This window comes from Pelecanus crispus, chromosome 7, assembly GCF_030463565.1.
Source record: "Pelecanus crispus isolate bPelCri1 chromosome 7, bPelCri1.pri, whole genome shotgun sequence".
Lineage (NCBI taxonomy): Eukaryota > Metazoa > Chordata > Aves > Pelecaniformes > Pelecanidae > Pelecanus > Pelecanus crispus.
In genome coordinates, this window is record NC_134649.1 from 26057071 (window position 1) to 26073687 (window position 16617).

General features: G+C 53.4%; 1 protein-coding gene across 1 annotated transcript; it reads left to right on the forward strand.

Annotated features, from left to right (window-relative positions):
- Positions 1-4067: 4067 nt before the first annotated feature.
- Positions 4068-16317, forward strand: LOC104027991 (T-cell surface glycoprotein CD1b-3-like). The gene is made up of 5 exons (XM_075714251.1): positions 4068-4341; positions 4454-4738; positions 7899-7996; positions 15037-15122; positions 16059-16317. The coding sequence occupies exons 1-5, from the start codon at positions 4080-4082 to the stop codon at positions 16315-16317; spliced, it is 990 nt and encodes a 329-aa protein (XP_075570366.1). The 5' UTR covers positions 4068-4079.
- Positions 16318-16617: the final 300 nt, after the last annotated feature.

Here is a 16617-nt window from a genome sequence, read left to right on the forward strand (position 1 = left end):
GGCAGATCCAGAGGGTAAGTGGGAACCCTGGCTCACCCCCACCTGCTCCCATCCCTGCACCACGGGACCCCACAGAGGTGGCAGTGGGTGGGCACACAGGCCATTGTCCCTGTCACCAAGGGGCCATCCCCCACCCCACAGCACCCACAGGTGCCCCATCCCTGCCCACCTGCTCAGCGTTCCCTGCCCCACACTGTCCTGCCCAGCCCAGCACCACTGGTGCTGGGGTTCAGGCACCTGAGCAGCCAAGGGGCAAGGGGTCCCTCAGCCAGGCCTACGGTGCTGGGGTGCCCCCAACGACACCTTCCTCCTGCAGGGAGCCTGTGGGCATCAGGAGTTCTCAGCTCCTCACTGCACAACAGCCGTGCACTGGACTCCAACCCTTTGAGCAGGTCCTGGGCACTGCCCTCAGCCTGCGGGATCATTTCTCTTACAATCGAAGGGTCCCTAGATCCTCTGCATTCTCCCCTGTGAAACAACGCTCAAAGGTTCCTCCTGCAGCTACAACAAGCCTTCACCTGCATCTGCAGCCTGTGTTTCCCCTTCCAGGGCAGGCGCTCACTGCACCCTGCCCTCCCCAGCCTCCCCTGGCACTTACTGCTCCAAAACAAGCTTCACTTTGCCCTGCTTACTGCCAGATCGTCTTTCTGCACTGCAGCATGGAACTCAGTCTCCTGCCTCCTTTTAGGTTTGGTCTTGAGCACTGCCCAGGAGCCCCTAAACTGGGGTGAAATTCCCTCCCTCCCAGCCCCCCCAGACCTTGCACTGTGTGCAGGTCTCCAGTGGGTCTGGGTCTGGCACTGATTCTCCTTGCTGGGGGAAGTGTCACCCCAAACCAGCACCGAGGTCCCACCTGCCATCCCTTCCACACGGCTAAGTGACAGCTCCCAGGTCACACTGGGGCAGTGGATGGCTAAAAAGAGTAAATTAGAGGAGAAGCAGGGAGAGGCTCACAGGAAGGAAACTGCAAACTGAGTGAAACCAGGGGATTTCCCCTGCCCTGCCCATCTGCCCCACCTTCCCCTGCCTGACCCCAGGGACACTGCAAGTCACCCTTCCTCCTGAGGCTGCCCATGAGCACTGGAGCCGGCAGTCCCCTGACCTCGTCCTTCATCCTCGTGCACCCCAATGCCGCTTCCTCTCCTCCCTCTCACCACAGGCTCTTGTAAACTCCACCTTTTCCAAACTTTGGTCTTCCACAACGCCAGCTTTGTGGACATTTCGTCCTGGGCCACCTTGGAGGACATCGTCTTTGCTACCCTACAGAAATACACCTGGACCATCCTCTACCTCCACCCCTGGGTCTACCCAGCCCTGCCTGCAGCAGAGTGGGAGAACCTGCACTACCTGTTCAGTGTCTATGTGAGCAGCTTCATCCTGTCCCTGTCCAGTGATGCCAGGCTGTACCAGACACCATGTGAGTACCAGGTGCCCAGCACCTCCTCGCCCAAGGCAGGGAGCTGTGAGAAGGAGCTCAGAGCCACCACCAACAGCTTTCCCAAACTGGTGCTGGCAGGAGGGCAGGGAATGGGCCTCATCCTGCACCAGCAAGACCCCCAAACCACCCCGTCCTGTGTGGAGGTCACATGGGGCCATCCTGGTCCCCAGCACAAGCCTTGGCTGCATTTAGCTCCATTTATGCCCTCACACCAGCCCCCCCTATTTCTCTCCAGGGACCCCAAATCCCACCAGAGAAGTCATCAGAGAAAGTGGAGTAGAAAGTCAAAGGGGCCTCTCCACTCATGTCTGTGGGATGGGACACAGAACAAGTGCCTGGCTCCACACAGTGGTGCAGCGCCAAGGACAGGGCACCAGGCAGAGTGCCACCATCCTCCTACTTGCCCACACCCCATGTCCCATCACTCCCCCAAAGCAGTGCTTCCTGCTTTGCCATGGCTCCGAACCCTGCTGTGGGCAGGGGCAGCTCGAGGACAATGAGCTACAGGGCTCAGGACAGGTTTCTCACCCACAGAGTTTCCACCTGGCATAAAGCAGAGCAGTGACATAGGGGAATTGAAGAGAATACAGAATAGCATAGCATAGCATAGCATAGCATAGCATAGCATAGCATAGAATAGCATAGCATAGCATAGCATAGCATAGCATAGCATAGCATAGAATAGAATAGAATAGAATAGAATAGAATAGAATAGAATAGAATAGAATAGAATAGAATAGAATAGAATAGAATAGAATAGAATAGTTCAGTTGGAAGGGACATACAAAAATCATCTAGTCCAACCGCCTGGCCGCTTCAGGGTTGACAAAAAGTTAAAGCTAATTATTAAGGGCATTGTCCAAAGACTTCTTAAACACTGACAGTCTTGGGGCATCAACCACCTCTGTAAAGAAAAGTTTCCTAATGTCAAGTCTGAACCTGCCCTGAGGCAGCTTTGAACCGTTCCCATGCATCCTGTCACTGGATCCCAAGAAGAAGAGATCAGCACCTCCTTCTCCATGTCCCCTCCTCAGGAAGCTGTAGAGAGCAATGAGGTCACCCCTCAGCCTCCTTTTCCCCAAACTAGACAAGCCCAGAGTCCTCAGCCACTCCTCATAGGACATGCCTTCCAGCCTTGTCACCAGCTGTGTTGCCCTCCTCTGGACACATTCTGGTACCTTCACATCCTTCTTAAATGGTGAGGCCCAGAACTGCACACAGTACTCAAGGTGAGACTGCACCAACCCTAAATACGGGGGGATAATCACCTCTCTTGACCAGCTGCTTATGCTGTACTTGATGCACCCCAGGATGCAATTTGCCCTCTTGGCTGCCAGGGCACACTGCTGAGTCCTATTGAGATTGCTGCCAACCAGCATCCCCAGATCCCTTTCTGCAGGACTGCTCTCCAGCCACTTCCCTCCCAGTTTATGTTTGTGTCCAGTGTTACTCTATCCCAGGTGCAGAATCTGGTATTTGTTCTTGTTAAATTTCATGCCGTTGATGATTGCCCAATGCTCCAATCTATCTAGAACCCTCTGCAACGCCTCTTGTCCCACAAGAGAGTCAACAGCACCTCCCAGTTTTCTATCATCAGCAAACTTGCTAATGGTGCATTCAACTCCTGCATCCAGACCATTGATCAAAATATTGAGCAACACTGACCCTAGGATTGAGCCCTGAGGAACGCTGCTGGTGGCTGGTTGCCAGCCACATGTAGTCCCATCCACTACAACCCTTTGCGCTCTGCCGTTCAACCAGCTCTTCACCCAGTTCACCATGAACCCACTCACCCCAGAGCTAGACAACTTGTCCAGAAGGATGCTGTGAGGGACAATATCAAAAGCCTTACTAAAATCCAGAAAAACATCTACTGCCTTCCTTTCACCTGCTAGGTGGGTGACCTTATCATAGAAGGATATCAAATTAATTACGGGACTTTCCCTTCGTGAACACGTTGACTGTGCCTGATGATTGCATTGTCCTTTAAATGCCTTTCAATAGTATCCGTTATGATCTTCTCCATAATTTTTCCAGGTACTGAGGTTAGACTAACAGGTCTGTAGTTTCCTGGGTCTTCCCTCACACCCTTCTTGTAAATCGGAATAACATTGGCTAGCTTGGAGTCAGCAGGGACCTCCCCAGACTCCCAAGACCTTTGCTAGATGATTGAGAGGTGTCCTGCCATAACATCCACTAGCTCCTTCAGTACTATGGGATGAATCCCATCAGGCCCCATGGACTTGTGAACATTCAGCTCATACGGCTGGTCCCTTACAATTTCAGTGTCCACAAATAGAAAGTCACTGCTCCTGCAGTCGTGGTCCTCTGACTCAGAGGACCGGACAGCCCAAGGTCTATCAGTAGTATTAAAGACTGAGGAAAAAAAACCATTGAATGCCTCCACTTCTTCATCCCTATTAGTCAGGTGACCATCTTCAACAAGTATCGGTCCGATGTTTTCTTTAGACCTCCGCTTGCTGTTAACATACTTCAAAAAGCCTTTCTTGTTGTCTGACACAACACTGTCCAGTTTCAACTCTAATTGAGCTTTGGTGTCTTGTGCCCTTTTTTTGGGCTCCAGCTCCAGCTGCACTCATGATGCTCATTGTTCCCCCGAGACCCCTTTGTGTTCCAGTGCATGACCGGCTGTGACTTGTATCCCAATGGCTCCTATATCAAATTCTACCATCTCGCCTACAATGCCCATGACTTCCTCAGCTTTGATGTGGACAACAGCTGCTGGGAGAGGCAGCAGGAGGGTGAGCTGGCGTCGCAAGTTGAGAGGCAGTTCAACAACTTCACGGGCTTCTCTGCGACCCTGCAGCACCTTCTCAATGTCACCTGTGTTGAATACATGAAGAAATTCATAAAGTATGGGAGGGCAGCTCTGGAGAGACAAGGTGAGACCACCCTGACCCTGGCACAGCCACTCCAAACTCCCCCCCCAACACTCGGGCCAAACAATGCCCCCCCCACTGGGGCTCCCCTCACCCCTTGGCTCTTGCCCCCCAGAGCCACCTGTGGCCACCATCTTCACCCGCACGCCCAGACCAGACCAACTCCTACTGGTTTGCCGTGTCACCGGCTTCTACCCACGGTCCATCAGCGTGGCCTGGCTGCGGGATGGCCAGGAGGTGCCACCGGGCCCGGCGCTCAACACCAGTGCCATCCTCCCCAACGCCGACCTCACCTACCAGCTCCGCAGCATCCTGGCTGTGGGCCCCCGTGACGGGCACAGCTACGCCTGCCGCGTGCGCCACCGCAGCCTGGGCACCCGCAGCCTCCTCATCCCATGGGGTAGGTGCCACCCATGGGGATGGGGTGCAGGGTGCAGGTAGCAGCCAGTGGGCCCAGCTCCTGCGTGGTGCTGCCACACTCACATGGCCACCATCTTCTCCCCCTGTCCCAGAAAACCACAGCGCAGCTCCAGCTGTTGGCATCACCATCACAGTGCTGCTCCTTGTGGCCGCAGCCTCTGCTGGGGGTGTTTGGTGGTGGAAGTGCAGGTGAGGTCGGTCTCCCACCGTCCGCTCTCAGGTTTATGGGCCGATGGGTCAGGCCAGGGGTTGCAGCGGCAGCAGGTCTGCAGGTATGAACTCCCAGACCCCAAGTGAGGCTCATGGTGGCTCCACCTTGCAGGAAAGGTGACGAGGCCACATGGGAGACCCGAGAATTCATCATTTGAGGCCTGGCTGCCTGCCCAGCAATGAGCTCCCTCGCCACCGGCTCTCCCTGCTTATCTCATCTCCCATCCCTGACCCATCAGCACCAACAGGGGGTTTGCTCTGGAAAACCACTTCATTAAACAGCTACAAACTTCCCCAGCTACACATGGCTCCTGTGGCTCTCACCCTCATTCCCCCTCATGAGGTCCCCCAGGAAACCCCACCAGCATGCTGCAGAGACCTCACATTGCGGCCAAGAAGACTCTCCCTTTTCCCGGACACTGGCTGATCTCCCCTGGCATGTCAGGAGAAGCGATTCCTCTGCCAACCTCTCCCACATCTCAGCATCTCCGTGGCCAGTGTCTGTCCCTGGCAGAAGGGCAGTGACAACCTGGGGCCAGACCAGCATGGGGCTGCTGAGTGGGATGGGGGATGGATCATGACACAAACTAGGGAGAGATGGAGGGATTTGAGCTGTTTCACTGTGGAAAGAACAGGAAGGGAGGAGCCAAGTGACATCTCCAATCCCCTCACATGGGGAAGCATTTCAAGCAGGTGCAAAGCTGCTCCAGCTCCAGCGCTGATCTCACCCTCTGTCCAGGATGGTTTTGGGTAGGAATCTCCTCCACTCCTGCCCCCATGCCTGACTCCTGCCCCTGCAAAAGCTGGAGGGATGGGGGACAGTCACCCTCCCAATATGCCTGACAACCATGAAAGAGCCATGCTGAGGCTCTGGGGGACTCTGTCTTTGAGCAATATGGCCCCAAGAAGGGTGGTGTGGTGGGTTGATCTTGGCTGGCTGCCAGGTGACCACCAAGCCGCTCTATTGCTCCCCCTCTTCAACTGGACAAGGGGGAGAAAATACGACAAAAGGCTCATGGGTCAAGATGAGGACAGGGAGGTCACTCAGCAATTACCATCATGGGCAAGGCAGACTCAGCTTGGGGAAATTAATTTAGTGCCAATCAAAATCAGAGCAGGATAATGAGAAGTAAGAACAAATCTAAAAACACCTTCCCTCCACCCCTCCCTTCTTCCTGGGCTCAGCTTCACTCTTGACTTCTCTACCTCCTCCTCCCAAGTGGCACAGCGGGATGGGGAATGGGGATTGCCGTCAGTTTATTATGCATTGTCTCTGTCACTTCTTCCTCCTCACCCTGCTCCAGCATGGGTCCTTCCCATGGGCTGCAGTTCTTCACAAACTGCTCCAGCATGGGTACTTTCCATGACGTCCAGTCCTTCAGGGGCAGACTGCTCCAGCACAGGTCCCCTGTGGGGTCACAGGTCCTGCCAGGAGCCTGCTCTAGTGCAGGCTTCCCACAGGGTCACAACCTCCTTCAGGCACATCCACCTGCTCCTACGTGGGGTCCTCCATGGGCTGCACAGGCACCATCTCTGCTCCAGTGCCTGGAGCATCTCCTCCTCCTCCTTCTTCACTGACTTTGGTGTCTCCATAGCTGTTTCTCTCACATATTCTCACTTCTCCCTCCCAGCTGCTGCTGCACAGCAGTTTTTACCCCTTCTTAAATATGTTATCACAGGGGCGCTACCAGCATTGCTGATTGGCTCAGCCTTGGCCAGCAACAAGTCTGCCTTGGAGCTGGCTGGAACTGGCTCTGTTGGACATGGGGGCAGCTTCTGGCATCTTCTCAAAGAAGCCACCCCTGCAGGCCTGCTACCAAAACCTTGTCACGTAAACCCAATACTCTCTGGGGGTTACCATGGGACAAAGCGAAAGCCACCACGGGCTGGGCTCAGCCTAGTCTCCTTGCGTGTCAGGGTGCTGCTGCAGCCAGGAGGGATGATTTTGCAGCCACCAGCCAGAGTGCCCCAGCGAAGCCCTCTGCCAGCCACACCACCTCCCCCTGGGGACCACGCCTAGCCACACCCTCCCCAAAACCTCAGCACCAGCCTCATTGGCTACTGGGGCCGCCCCATGACACTGGCACAGCCAGAGCTGCCCAGGAAGAGCAGCCCTGGGGAGAAGTGTGTGGTCATGGCTCCCCTGGCCCCTTCCTCCTCCTGCTACACTTGCTCCTGCACACTTGCCACTGGCACCATGCAGACCCCTCGCCTCCTTCTCATCCTCTTCCTTCTCCTCCCTGGGACATGGGCAGATCCAGAGGGTAAGTGGGAACCCTGGCTCACCCCCACCTGCTCCCATCCCTGCACCACGGGACCCCACAGAGGTGGCAGTGGGTGGGCACACAGGCCATTGTCCCTGTCACCAAGGGGCCATCCCCCACCCCACAGCACCCACAGGTGCCCCATCCCTGCCCACCTGCTCAGCGTTCCCTGCCCCACACTGTCCTGCCCAGCCCAGCACCACTGGTGCTGGGGTTCAGGTACCTGAGCAGCCAAGGGGCAAGGGGTCCCTCAGCCAGGCCTACGGTGCTGGGGTGCCCCCAACGACACCTTCCTCCTGCAGGGAGCCTGTGGGCATCAGGAGTTCTCAGCTCCTCACTGCACAACAGCCGTGCACTGGACTCCAACCCTTTGAGCAGGTCCTGGGCACTGCCCTCAGCCTGCGGGATCATTTCTCTTACAATCGAAGGGTCCCTAGATCCTCTGCATTCTCCCCTGTGAAACAACGCTCAAAGGTTCCTCCTGCAGCTACAACAAGCCTTCTCCTCATCCCATGGGGTAGGTGCCACCCATGGGAGTGGGATGTAGGGTGCAGCCAGATGCCCCTGGCCCCACGCATGTGCCTGGAGGATGGTGGGTCAGGCTCCGATGGCAGCTCTGGCCATGGCCTGCAGCCTAGCAACCCCTCTGTCTCCTTTCTCCTCCAGGCAGCTCCAAAGTAGCTCTCATTGTTGGCATCACCATTGTGGTGCTGCTGGCCATGGCTGCAGCTCTCACTGGGGCCATCCGGCACTACAAGACACAGGTGAGGTCTCCTCCTCATCCAGCTGCACCAGCCCCATCGGCTCCAGGCCATGGTGGGTGGGAGCTGTCTGGCCAGGGCTGCCTGCCCTTGTCTAGCCTCATGCACTTCCTCCTCTCCTGCAGGAGCTGAGAGCACAGGACATACCACACCAGGGATGACCCAGGGCCACACTGGCCCCCCCACATCTCCTTGGTAATAAACTGCTAATTAACACCACACACATGTGGGAACTCCTGGTGCCCCATGCCCAACACCCACAAGCACATGGCATCACACAGCTCCTGCCCACCCCAGGACAGATGGGAAGAGCCCCAGTGCAGCGCAGAGGCATGCTCACACTCCTCATCTGAGGGTAAAATACCAGGACAGCCCCCCAACACCAACAGGGGGTCCCTGGCCTCAGCCCCTAGTCCTGGGCAGGGTTTGGCTCCCCACAAAACAGCAGGACTCATCCAGTGCCAACACAGGCTTGGGCAGCGATGCGGCAGGGCGAGGGAGGACCATCTTCCTCCCACCCACCCTTCTCAGGGCACATCAGCACCTCTACACCAGATCCCGGTACCTGGGACCAGGGGATGGTGACAAACAGGTGCAGGGCCAGCACACAGGTTGGGGGCATGTTGAAACCAGGCACATGGCCAGCTGTGGGAACAGGGTTCTCCTCCCCCATGGGAAACACAGCCGCACTTGGGCAAACCCACCCGGTTCAGTGTTGGGGGCAGCAGCATAGAGGGGACAGAGATGTCTGTGCCGTGCAGGGCCAGGCTCTCTGGGCATGAGTGGCAGCACATTCCTGCCAGGGACAGTGGATGCAGCCCACGGCCAAATGGCACCCCCACCTGCACTGGGGGTAGAAAAGAGGAGTTGGGTCACCCACAGTGCCCCAGGTGTCAAGGTGCCCCTGTGACCATGGGGGACCCCTCCTGCAGCCAGGGTAATGGACTTGCTCCCACCCAAATTCCCTCAGCACTTGTGTCCATAGGCCAGGGTGCCCCAGCCCAGGCTTCCCATCCTCCTCTGTGACCCCATGGGCAAGGGTCTCTCTCTCTGTCCACCCAGGTGCTCTCCCTTGCACCTCTCCTCATCCCCCTTCCCACTGCGTGCCTACCCCATCTCTGTCCCCTTCCCCCACCCCCAGTGTCCCTCCCTCCCCTCCCACATCCCCAGCCATAGCACTACTCCCCCTTTCCTCATCCCAAACTGCCAATTCCCTGTTCCACTTCCACAGCCCCACCTGTCCCTACGGGTCCCTTCCTCCTCCCCACATGTCCCCGTGCCCCTACCCCATGGCACAAGGGTGAGATGGGGTCCTAGGGATGCCACACTTGCAGCTTGACGCCCAGTCCAGGACACCCAGCAGCAACCCAAAGCCTGCCCCTGCCTTACCGTGCCCAAGAGCCCCGCGAATGGTGACCCATACTGCACCTGACGTCACCGGGCACCAGGCTGATCCCTGGCCCTGGCCCTCCCCACCAGCAGGCACAGCAGCCCACCTGACCCACAGGGCCCAGACAGCCCTCAGGGTGCCCCTGCCCCCACCCTCCCTACGCTGCTATTGGCTGTGCCATGGCCCATTCACCAATGGTGATCCATGCTGCTCTTAGCATCACCAGACACTGGGCGGATGAGGGACGAGCATGGCTGGGGATGGGGAAAAGCACTGCCTCACACCAGCCCGGCCTGTTGGGACCCCCTGGGCCTGCCACAGGCCCCCCGCCCCAGATCCCTCCCAGTGGACCCCAGCCCCATCCAAACCCCAGCCTTCATGCCAAGCATCCCCCAGGGCTTCCCCCAATTCCCCCTATCTCCCCAACCCCCTGGATCCAGCCCTCAACCACCCTCACCTCCTGCACCTGGGGAGACATGGACGATCCAGGAGTGTTTCCCATCCCAGACCTCTCCAGGACCATCCTCCCAGGTGCAGCCCATCAGCCACCAGCTCCAAAAGCCCCTTTCTGGTTCATCCCCTGCCCTGCCCCATGTCACCCTGCTGCCATGCCATCACCCTGTGGTGCCCAGCCCTTGTTCTCAGCACTGGAGGTCCCTGAGACGGAGCCTTTGAGGCTGCTACATCCCGTCCCCCTGTGGGCCTCTCACCGTGTGTTCCCTCTGTCCCATACCCCTGTATCCTCTGCCAGACAGGTGAAGGCAGCAGACATGCCTTTGGATCTGCAGGGAGGCCCGCCCTTCCCAGGAAGCCCTGGCTCCCACGTGGAGACACTCTCCTTCCCTGAGCAGGATGAGGAGCCCAGCCCACCCTGCCTGATCAAGGGGTTCTCCCACCATTGAGGACAAACGCTGTAGGCACCGCATGGGAGATCCCAGGGGCCATGGAAGAACCATTACAGCAGTCCCTGAAATAGGTGAGCAGAGTGACAGCAAGAGAAGGTCCGTGCAATTCCTCGCCCTTGGTGGCAAGACCAATAGCATCTGGTCTTCAGCGCTCACACATGTGCTCAGCAAGCTTGACTGCATCATTGGCTTATTCAAGCAAACCTTTGGACAGGTTGTGTGTGCCTTCATAATCAATATGTGATAATTTAAACTTAAGCTTTTTGAACATGTCCAGCACAAGGTACTCTAGTGCTTCCAAAAGGATGTTCCAGGAGTTCACCTCTCCTGCTGTAACATGACAAAAAAAATACCCTGGAAAAAAGCAAGACTTTAAAAATGAATTCTCTCCCAAGACTACAGTGCTTCTTTGAGCCTTTTCCTGCAGCCCCTGCCTCAGTCAAAGGGCTGATGAGTTAGGCTGTGATGGAGCTGCAGCAGCACCCCGATATGCCACGCACACACACCAGAGAGAGGAGCCACGAGGCACCCAAGGAACCTCTGGGACCTCCTGCAGGGACAGTCACTGTGGCAAGGCTGGGGCTGTACCCTCCCCATTTCTGGAGGCCATGCTTAGCCCAAGAGTAGCAGTGAGCATCTAGGACCCATCTTTCCCATCTATAGCATCTTTTACAGGCCAGGAGCAGCAGCAGTGCTCAGGGAGCCTTGTACACAGCAGCATGCCAATCAGCCAGGAGAGTGGTGGGGATCAGGGACATGTGCCCATAGCACCATGCTTAGCAGTGGTGTTCCAGTCAAGCAGCAGCATTCCCACTGACGGTATACCAGCAAGGTCCTGGGATGCAGGCACACAGCTGTGTGCTCAACCAGTGCACTGGTGGAGCTCCATGGATTAATGGCTCCATCCCCAGGAGACTGAAACCCTCACACAAAGCAGCATTCCTACCTCTGGGGTACGTTACGGATGCTCACTCACAGCAATGTGCCCAGACGCAGTGCACCAGAGGGGCTTGGGGATGCATGCCCTCCACAGCATTTGTTTCCATCATAGGTGCACCAGCGGGATTTGGAGCCCTCATACAAAGAAGCTTTACCACACTTGCCAGACAAGATGGCCTGGGGACCTTGCACAGACTTTTTCTCAACAGTACTGCAATGGCAGGTCTCAGGAAGCCTTGTACATAGCAGTGATCTCAACAGCATGAGACTGGTGGTGATCAGGGACCTGGGGACTGGCTTGTGCAGGTAATTGTGATGTCACTTGTGGCTGAGTAGCTGATAGGGCAGGGGCAGAACCTGGTTCGTGCCAGTACTTACGATGTCACTGGTGGGTGAGCGGCTGATAGGGCAGGTGCGGGAATCTGGCTTGTGAAGGTTCTTGTGATGTCACTGGTGGGTGAGTAGCTAACAGTGCACGAGCAGGCCCCTGGCTTGTGTCATGCTTATGAGGTCACTGGTGACTGAGTAGATGATAAGGAAGAGCAGGTTCATAGCCTGTGTTGTTTCTTGTAAGCCCACTGGTGGGTGAGTAGCTGATAAGGCAGGAGCAGGCACCTGGCTTGTGCAGGTGCTTGTGAGGTCACTTGTGGCTGAGTTGGCTTTGAAGGTTGGGAGAATTATTGCATCTCTGATTCCAGTCTGGCTGCTTCTGCTGGTGCAGCAATGGTGCAGGAATCCCATTTTTGATACCAATGTTTGGGGAAATTTTTATTGTACCTCTTGTGGTGAACTAAACACACTTCTGTGTTTAAGTTTGGAAAGATTTAATGAACAATGCATTGGACAGAGTCCTACCACCTTAAGCTGTTCTACAAGGAAGAACTCCGTCTTAAAGATACTTGTCTGCATGTCTCAGCACATATGAGAGAAAGGACTAATGAATGCAAAAAATACACTGGCTTTTTCAAGCTGGTTCAGTGCAAGATTGCTTTGGGCGTTATGCCTATTGATTCCAGTTTCACACTTCAAACCCATCTTGGGTCAAAGCTTATCCTGCAAGTACATAGCATAAGCAATCAAATTCTATGTTTTACTGTCCAATATCCTAAATATGTAATTGTGTAATTAAGTCATATTGCTGCAAATTTGCCTATCAGAATATTCCTTATAAATCTGGAAAAATGCTTTTTGCATCTGTCGTGGTTTAACCCTAGCCAGCAACTAAGCATCACACAGCGACTCGCTCACTCCCCCTGGCCCGGTGGGATGGGGGAGAGAATTGGGAGAGTAAAAGTGAGAAAACTTGTGGGTTGAGATAAGAACAGTTTAATAATTGAAACAAAATAAAGTAAAATAGTAGTAGTAATAATAACAATATAATAATAATAGTAATAATAATATACAAAGCAAGTGATGCATGGTGCAATTCCTCACCATCCGCCGACTGATGCCCAGCCAGTCCCTGAGCAGCGATCGCTGCCCCCTGGCCAACTCCCTGTAGCTTATATACTGAGCATGATGCCATATGGTATAGAATATCCCTTTGGTCAGTTTGGGTCAACTATCCTGGCTGTGCCCCCTCGCAGAGTCTTGTGCACCTGGCAGGGCATAAGAAGCTGAAAAGTCCTTGGCTAGCATAAACACTACTTAGCAACAACTAAAACATCAGCGTGTTACCAACACTATTCTCATACTAAATCCAAAACACAGCACTATGCCAACTACTAGGAAGAAAATTAACTCCATCCCAGCTGAAACCAGGACAGTATCCACCCCTTATTCTATACCATCTACATCATGCTCAGGTCCTACCCTTTCCAATACATTCCAATTAATCACTTTTCCCTTAGTCTATGTGCCATCCCTCTAAAATGTCTGTTGTGTTCATTTAGTCCATGACTTTGGGCTCCATCTGTCATAACAGTCTTCTGGGGCAGGAGAGATGTTGTGCGGTGTTGGATTGTTGCATGCTGAATCCAGATCTGGTTCCATCACCACTGCACTTTGCTTGGTTTTATTGAAGTTCATTCTTCATTAATCTGGGTGATTCTTACTGTAATGCCATTGATATGGCATATAGCAACCATAGAAGGGATGACATACAGTATTATATAACAATTAACACCATACTCTTCAGTTCATTGGCTATTTTCACCCAAAATCAAATCCTCTTGAGGTACACACTGGAATTCCCCATCCTTTCGCATTACCCACCAAGTGTACCCAGGTCCTTGACCAAAAGCAATCCCACGAATGGGTTTGCCTTTGCCAGAGGGGGAAGTAACCCAGACTGTCTGCCCCAGCATATTTTTTATGTGCACTACAGGGACTTTATCCCCCTCTACAGTACGTAAGGGTTTTGATTGGGCAGGGCCAGCTCAATTGGCAGATCCCCTAGTGTTGACTAACAAGGTGGCCTTTACTAAATGTGTATCCCAATGTTTGAATGTCCCACCACCCATTGCTCTCAGGGTAGTCTTTAACAGTCCATTGTATCATTCGATTTTCCTGGAGGCTGGTCCATGATAAGGGATGTGATATACCCACTCAATGCCATGCTCTTTGGCCCAGGTGTCTATGAGGTTGTTTCGGAAATGAGTCCCATTGTCTGACTCAGTTCTTTCTGGGGTGCCATGTTGCCACAGGACTTGCTTTTCAAGGCCCAGGATGGTGTTCCAGGTGGTGGCATGGGGCATGGGATATGTTTCCAGCCATATGGTGGTTGCTTCCATCATGGTGAGCACGTAGCTCTTGCCTTGGTGGGTTTGTGGGAGTATGATATAATCAGTCTGCCAGGCCTCCCCATATTTATATTTCAGCCATTGTCGTCCATACCAGAGAGGCTTGAACCACTTGGCTTGCTTGATTGCAGCGCATGTTTCACATTCATAAATAACCTGTGCAATACTCTCCATAGTTAAGTCCACCCCTCGATCACGAGCCCCATCTGTACGTTGCATCTCTTCCTTGATGGCCTGAGGTGTCATGGGCCCACCGAGCTATAAATAATTCACCCTTATGTTGCCAGTCCAGATCCACCTGAGCCACTTCAATCTTAGTGGCCTGATCCACCTGCTGGTTGTTTTGATGTTCTTCAGTGGCCCGACCCTTGGGTACGTGAGCATCTATGTGACAAACTTTTACAACCAGGTTCTCTATCCAGGCAGCAATATCTTGCTACAATGCAGCAGCCCAGATGGGTTTGCCTCTGCACTGCCAGTTGCTCTGCTTCCCTTGCTGCAATCACCCCCACAGGGCATTTGTCAATATACAGATAAAGTACTGGCAACTTTTCTCATTCAGCAATATCTAAAGCCAGCTGGATGGCTTTCACCTCTGCAAGCTGACTCAATTTACCTTCTTCATCAGTTTCTCAGCTTCTCATATGGAACTCCATACAGCAGCCTTCCACCTTCCACCTCCAATGTTCTCCCACAAGACAACAGGACCCATCAGTGAATAGGGCATATTGGTTCTCATTTTCTGGCAGTTTCTTCAGCACACGTCACCTCCTCTTCAGGCTGTGTTCTGAAATCTTTGCCTTCTGGCCAATCCGTGATCACTTCCAAGATTCCTGGTCAACTGAGGTTTCCTATTTGAGCCTGTTGTGTGATCAGTGCGACCCACTTACTGCACATACCATCAGTTGCATGATGTGTTGAGGGGACCTTCCCTTTGAACATCCAGGCCAGCACTGGCAGTTGGGGTGCCAGTGGGAGCTGCACTTCAGTACCATCCACTTCCAAAGCAGCTCAAACCCCTTCATATGCTGCCAATATCTCTTTCTCAGTTGGAGGCCTCTTTTTCAGAGGCCTCAGATCCTCTGTATCCCCGACTCCAAAACCCTAGGGGTCAACCTCAAGTCTCCCCCGGTGGTTTCTGCCAGAGGCTCCAGGTAGGGCCATTCTCCCCGGCTGCGGTATAGAGCACATTTTTTACATCCTGCCCTGCCTGGACATGCTACTGCATGAACTATCTCCTGTTTAATTTGTTCAAAGGCTTGCTGTTGTTCTGGGTCCCATTTGAAATCGTTCTTCTTCTGGGTCACCTGGTAAAGAGGGCTTACAATCAGACTGTAATTTGGAATATGCATTCTCCAGAAGCCCACAATGCCTAAGAAAGCTTATGTTTCCTTTTTGCTAGTTGGTTGAGACATGTCTGTTGTTTTGTTGATCACATCGATTGGGATATGACGACGTCCATCTTTCCATTTTATTCCTAAAAACTGGATCTCCTGTGCAGGTCCCTTGACCTTACTTTGGTTTATGGCAAAACCAGCCTTCAGAAGGATTTGGACTATTTTCTTCCCTTTCTCAAAAACTCCTTCTGCTGCGTTGTCCCATATGATGATATCATCAATGTACTGGAGCTTCACTCTGTTCCAGTGCAGTCTAGATCAGTCCATGGCAAATGGTTGTTTCCTTCCCTGAGGCAGTCAGTTCCAGGTGTACTGGATGCCCCTCCAAGTGAAAGCAAACTGTGGTCTGCACTCTGCTGCCAAAGGGATTGAGAAAAATGCATTAGCAATATCAATTATGGCATATCACTTGGCTGCCTTTGACTCCAGTTCGTACTGAAGTTCTAGCATATCTGGCACAACAGCACTCAGTAGTGGCGTGACTTCAGTCAGGACATGATAGCCTTCTGTTATCCTCCACTCTCCGTTAGACTTTCACACTGGCCATATGGGACTGTTAAAGGGTGAGCAAGTCTTGCTGATCACTCCCTGGCTCTCCAGTCAACGAATCAGCTTATGGATGGGAATCAGGGAGTCTCGATTGGTGTGATATTGCTGCTGGTGCACTGTTGTGGTAGTGGTGATTGGTCACAGTGACCACGAAGTAGTCAAGTTTCAAGCTGTTGGTGATAGGAGAAAAACTGCCAGCAAAACTTCAGGCCTGGATATGGAGAGGGCAGACTTGGCGCTGCTGAAGGAGCTAGTTAGTAAGGTCTCCTGGGAATCTGCTTTTGAAGGTATTGGCGTCCATGAATGCTGGTCACTTTGCTGTAGGGAGAAAATTCATGCAGCCAAAGCTCGATTAGAGTTCAAGCTGGCCAGCACTGTGAAGGACAGCAAAAAGGGCTTTTAAAAATACATTAACAGCAAAAGGAGGATCAGAGATAACATTGATAAACATCATTAAGGTTGGAAAAGACCTTTAAGATCATCCAGTCCAATCATTAACATTACCAAGTCCACCACTAAACCAATTAAGGGTAGAGTAGCAATTTCATGTTTCCTGGCTTGGTGGCTGGATTATTTATAATGAAAGTAAAAACTAGGAATCATTAAGATTGGAAAGGACCTCTAAGATCACCAGTCCAATCATCAACCCAACACCACCATGTCCACTAAAATATGTCCCAGAGGGCCACATCTGCCCGTTTTT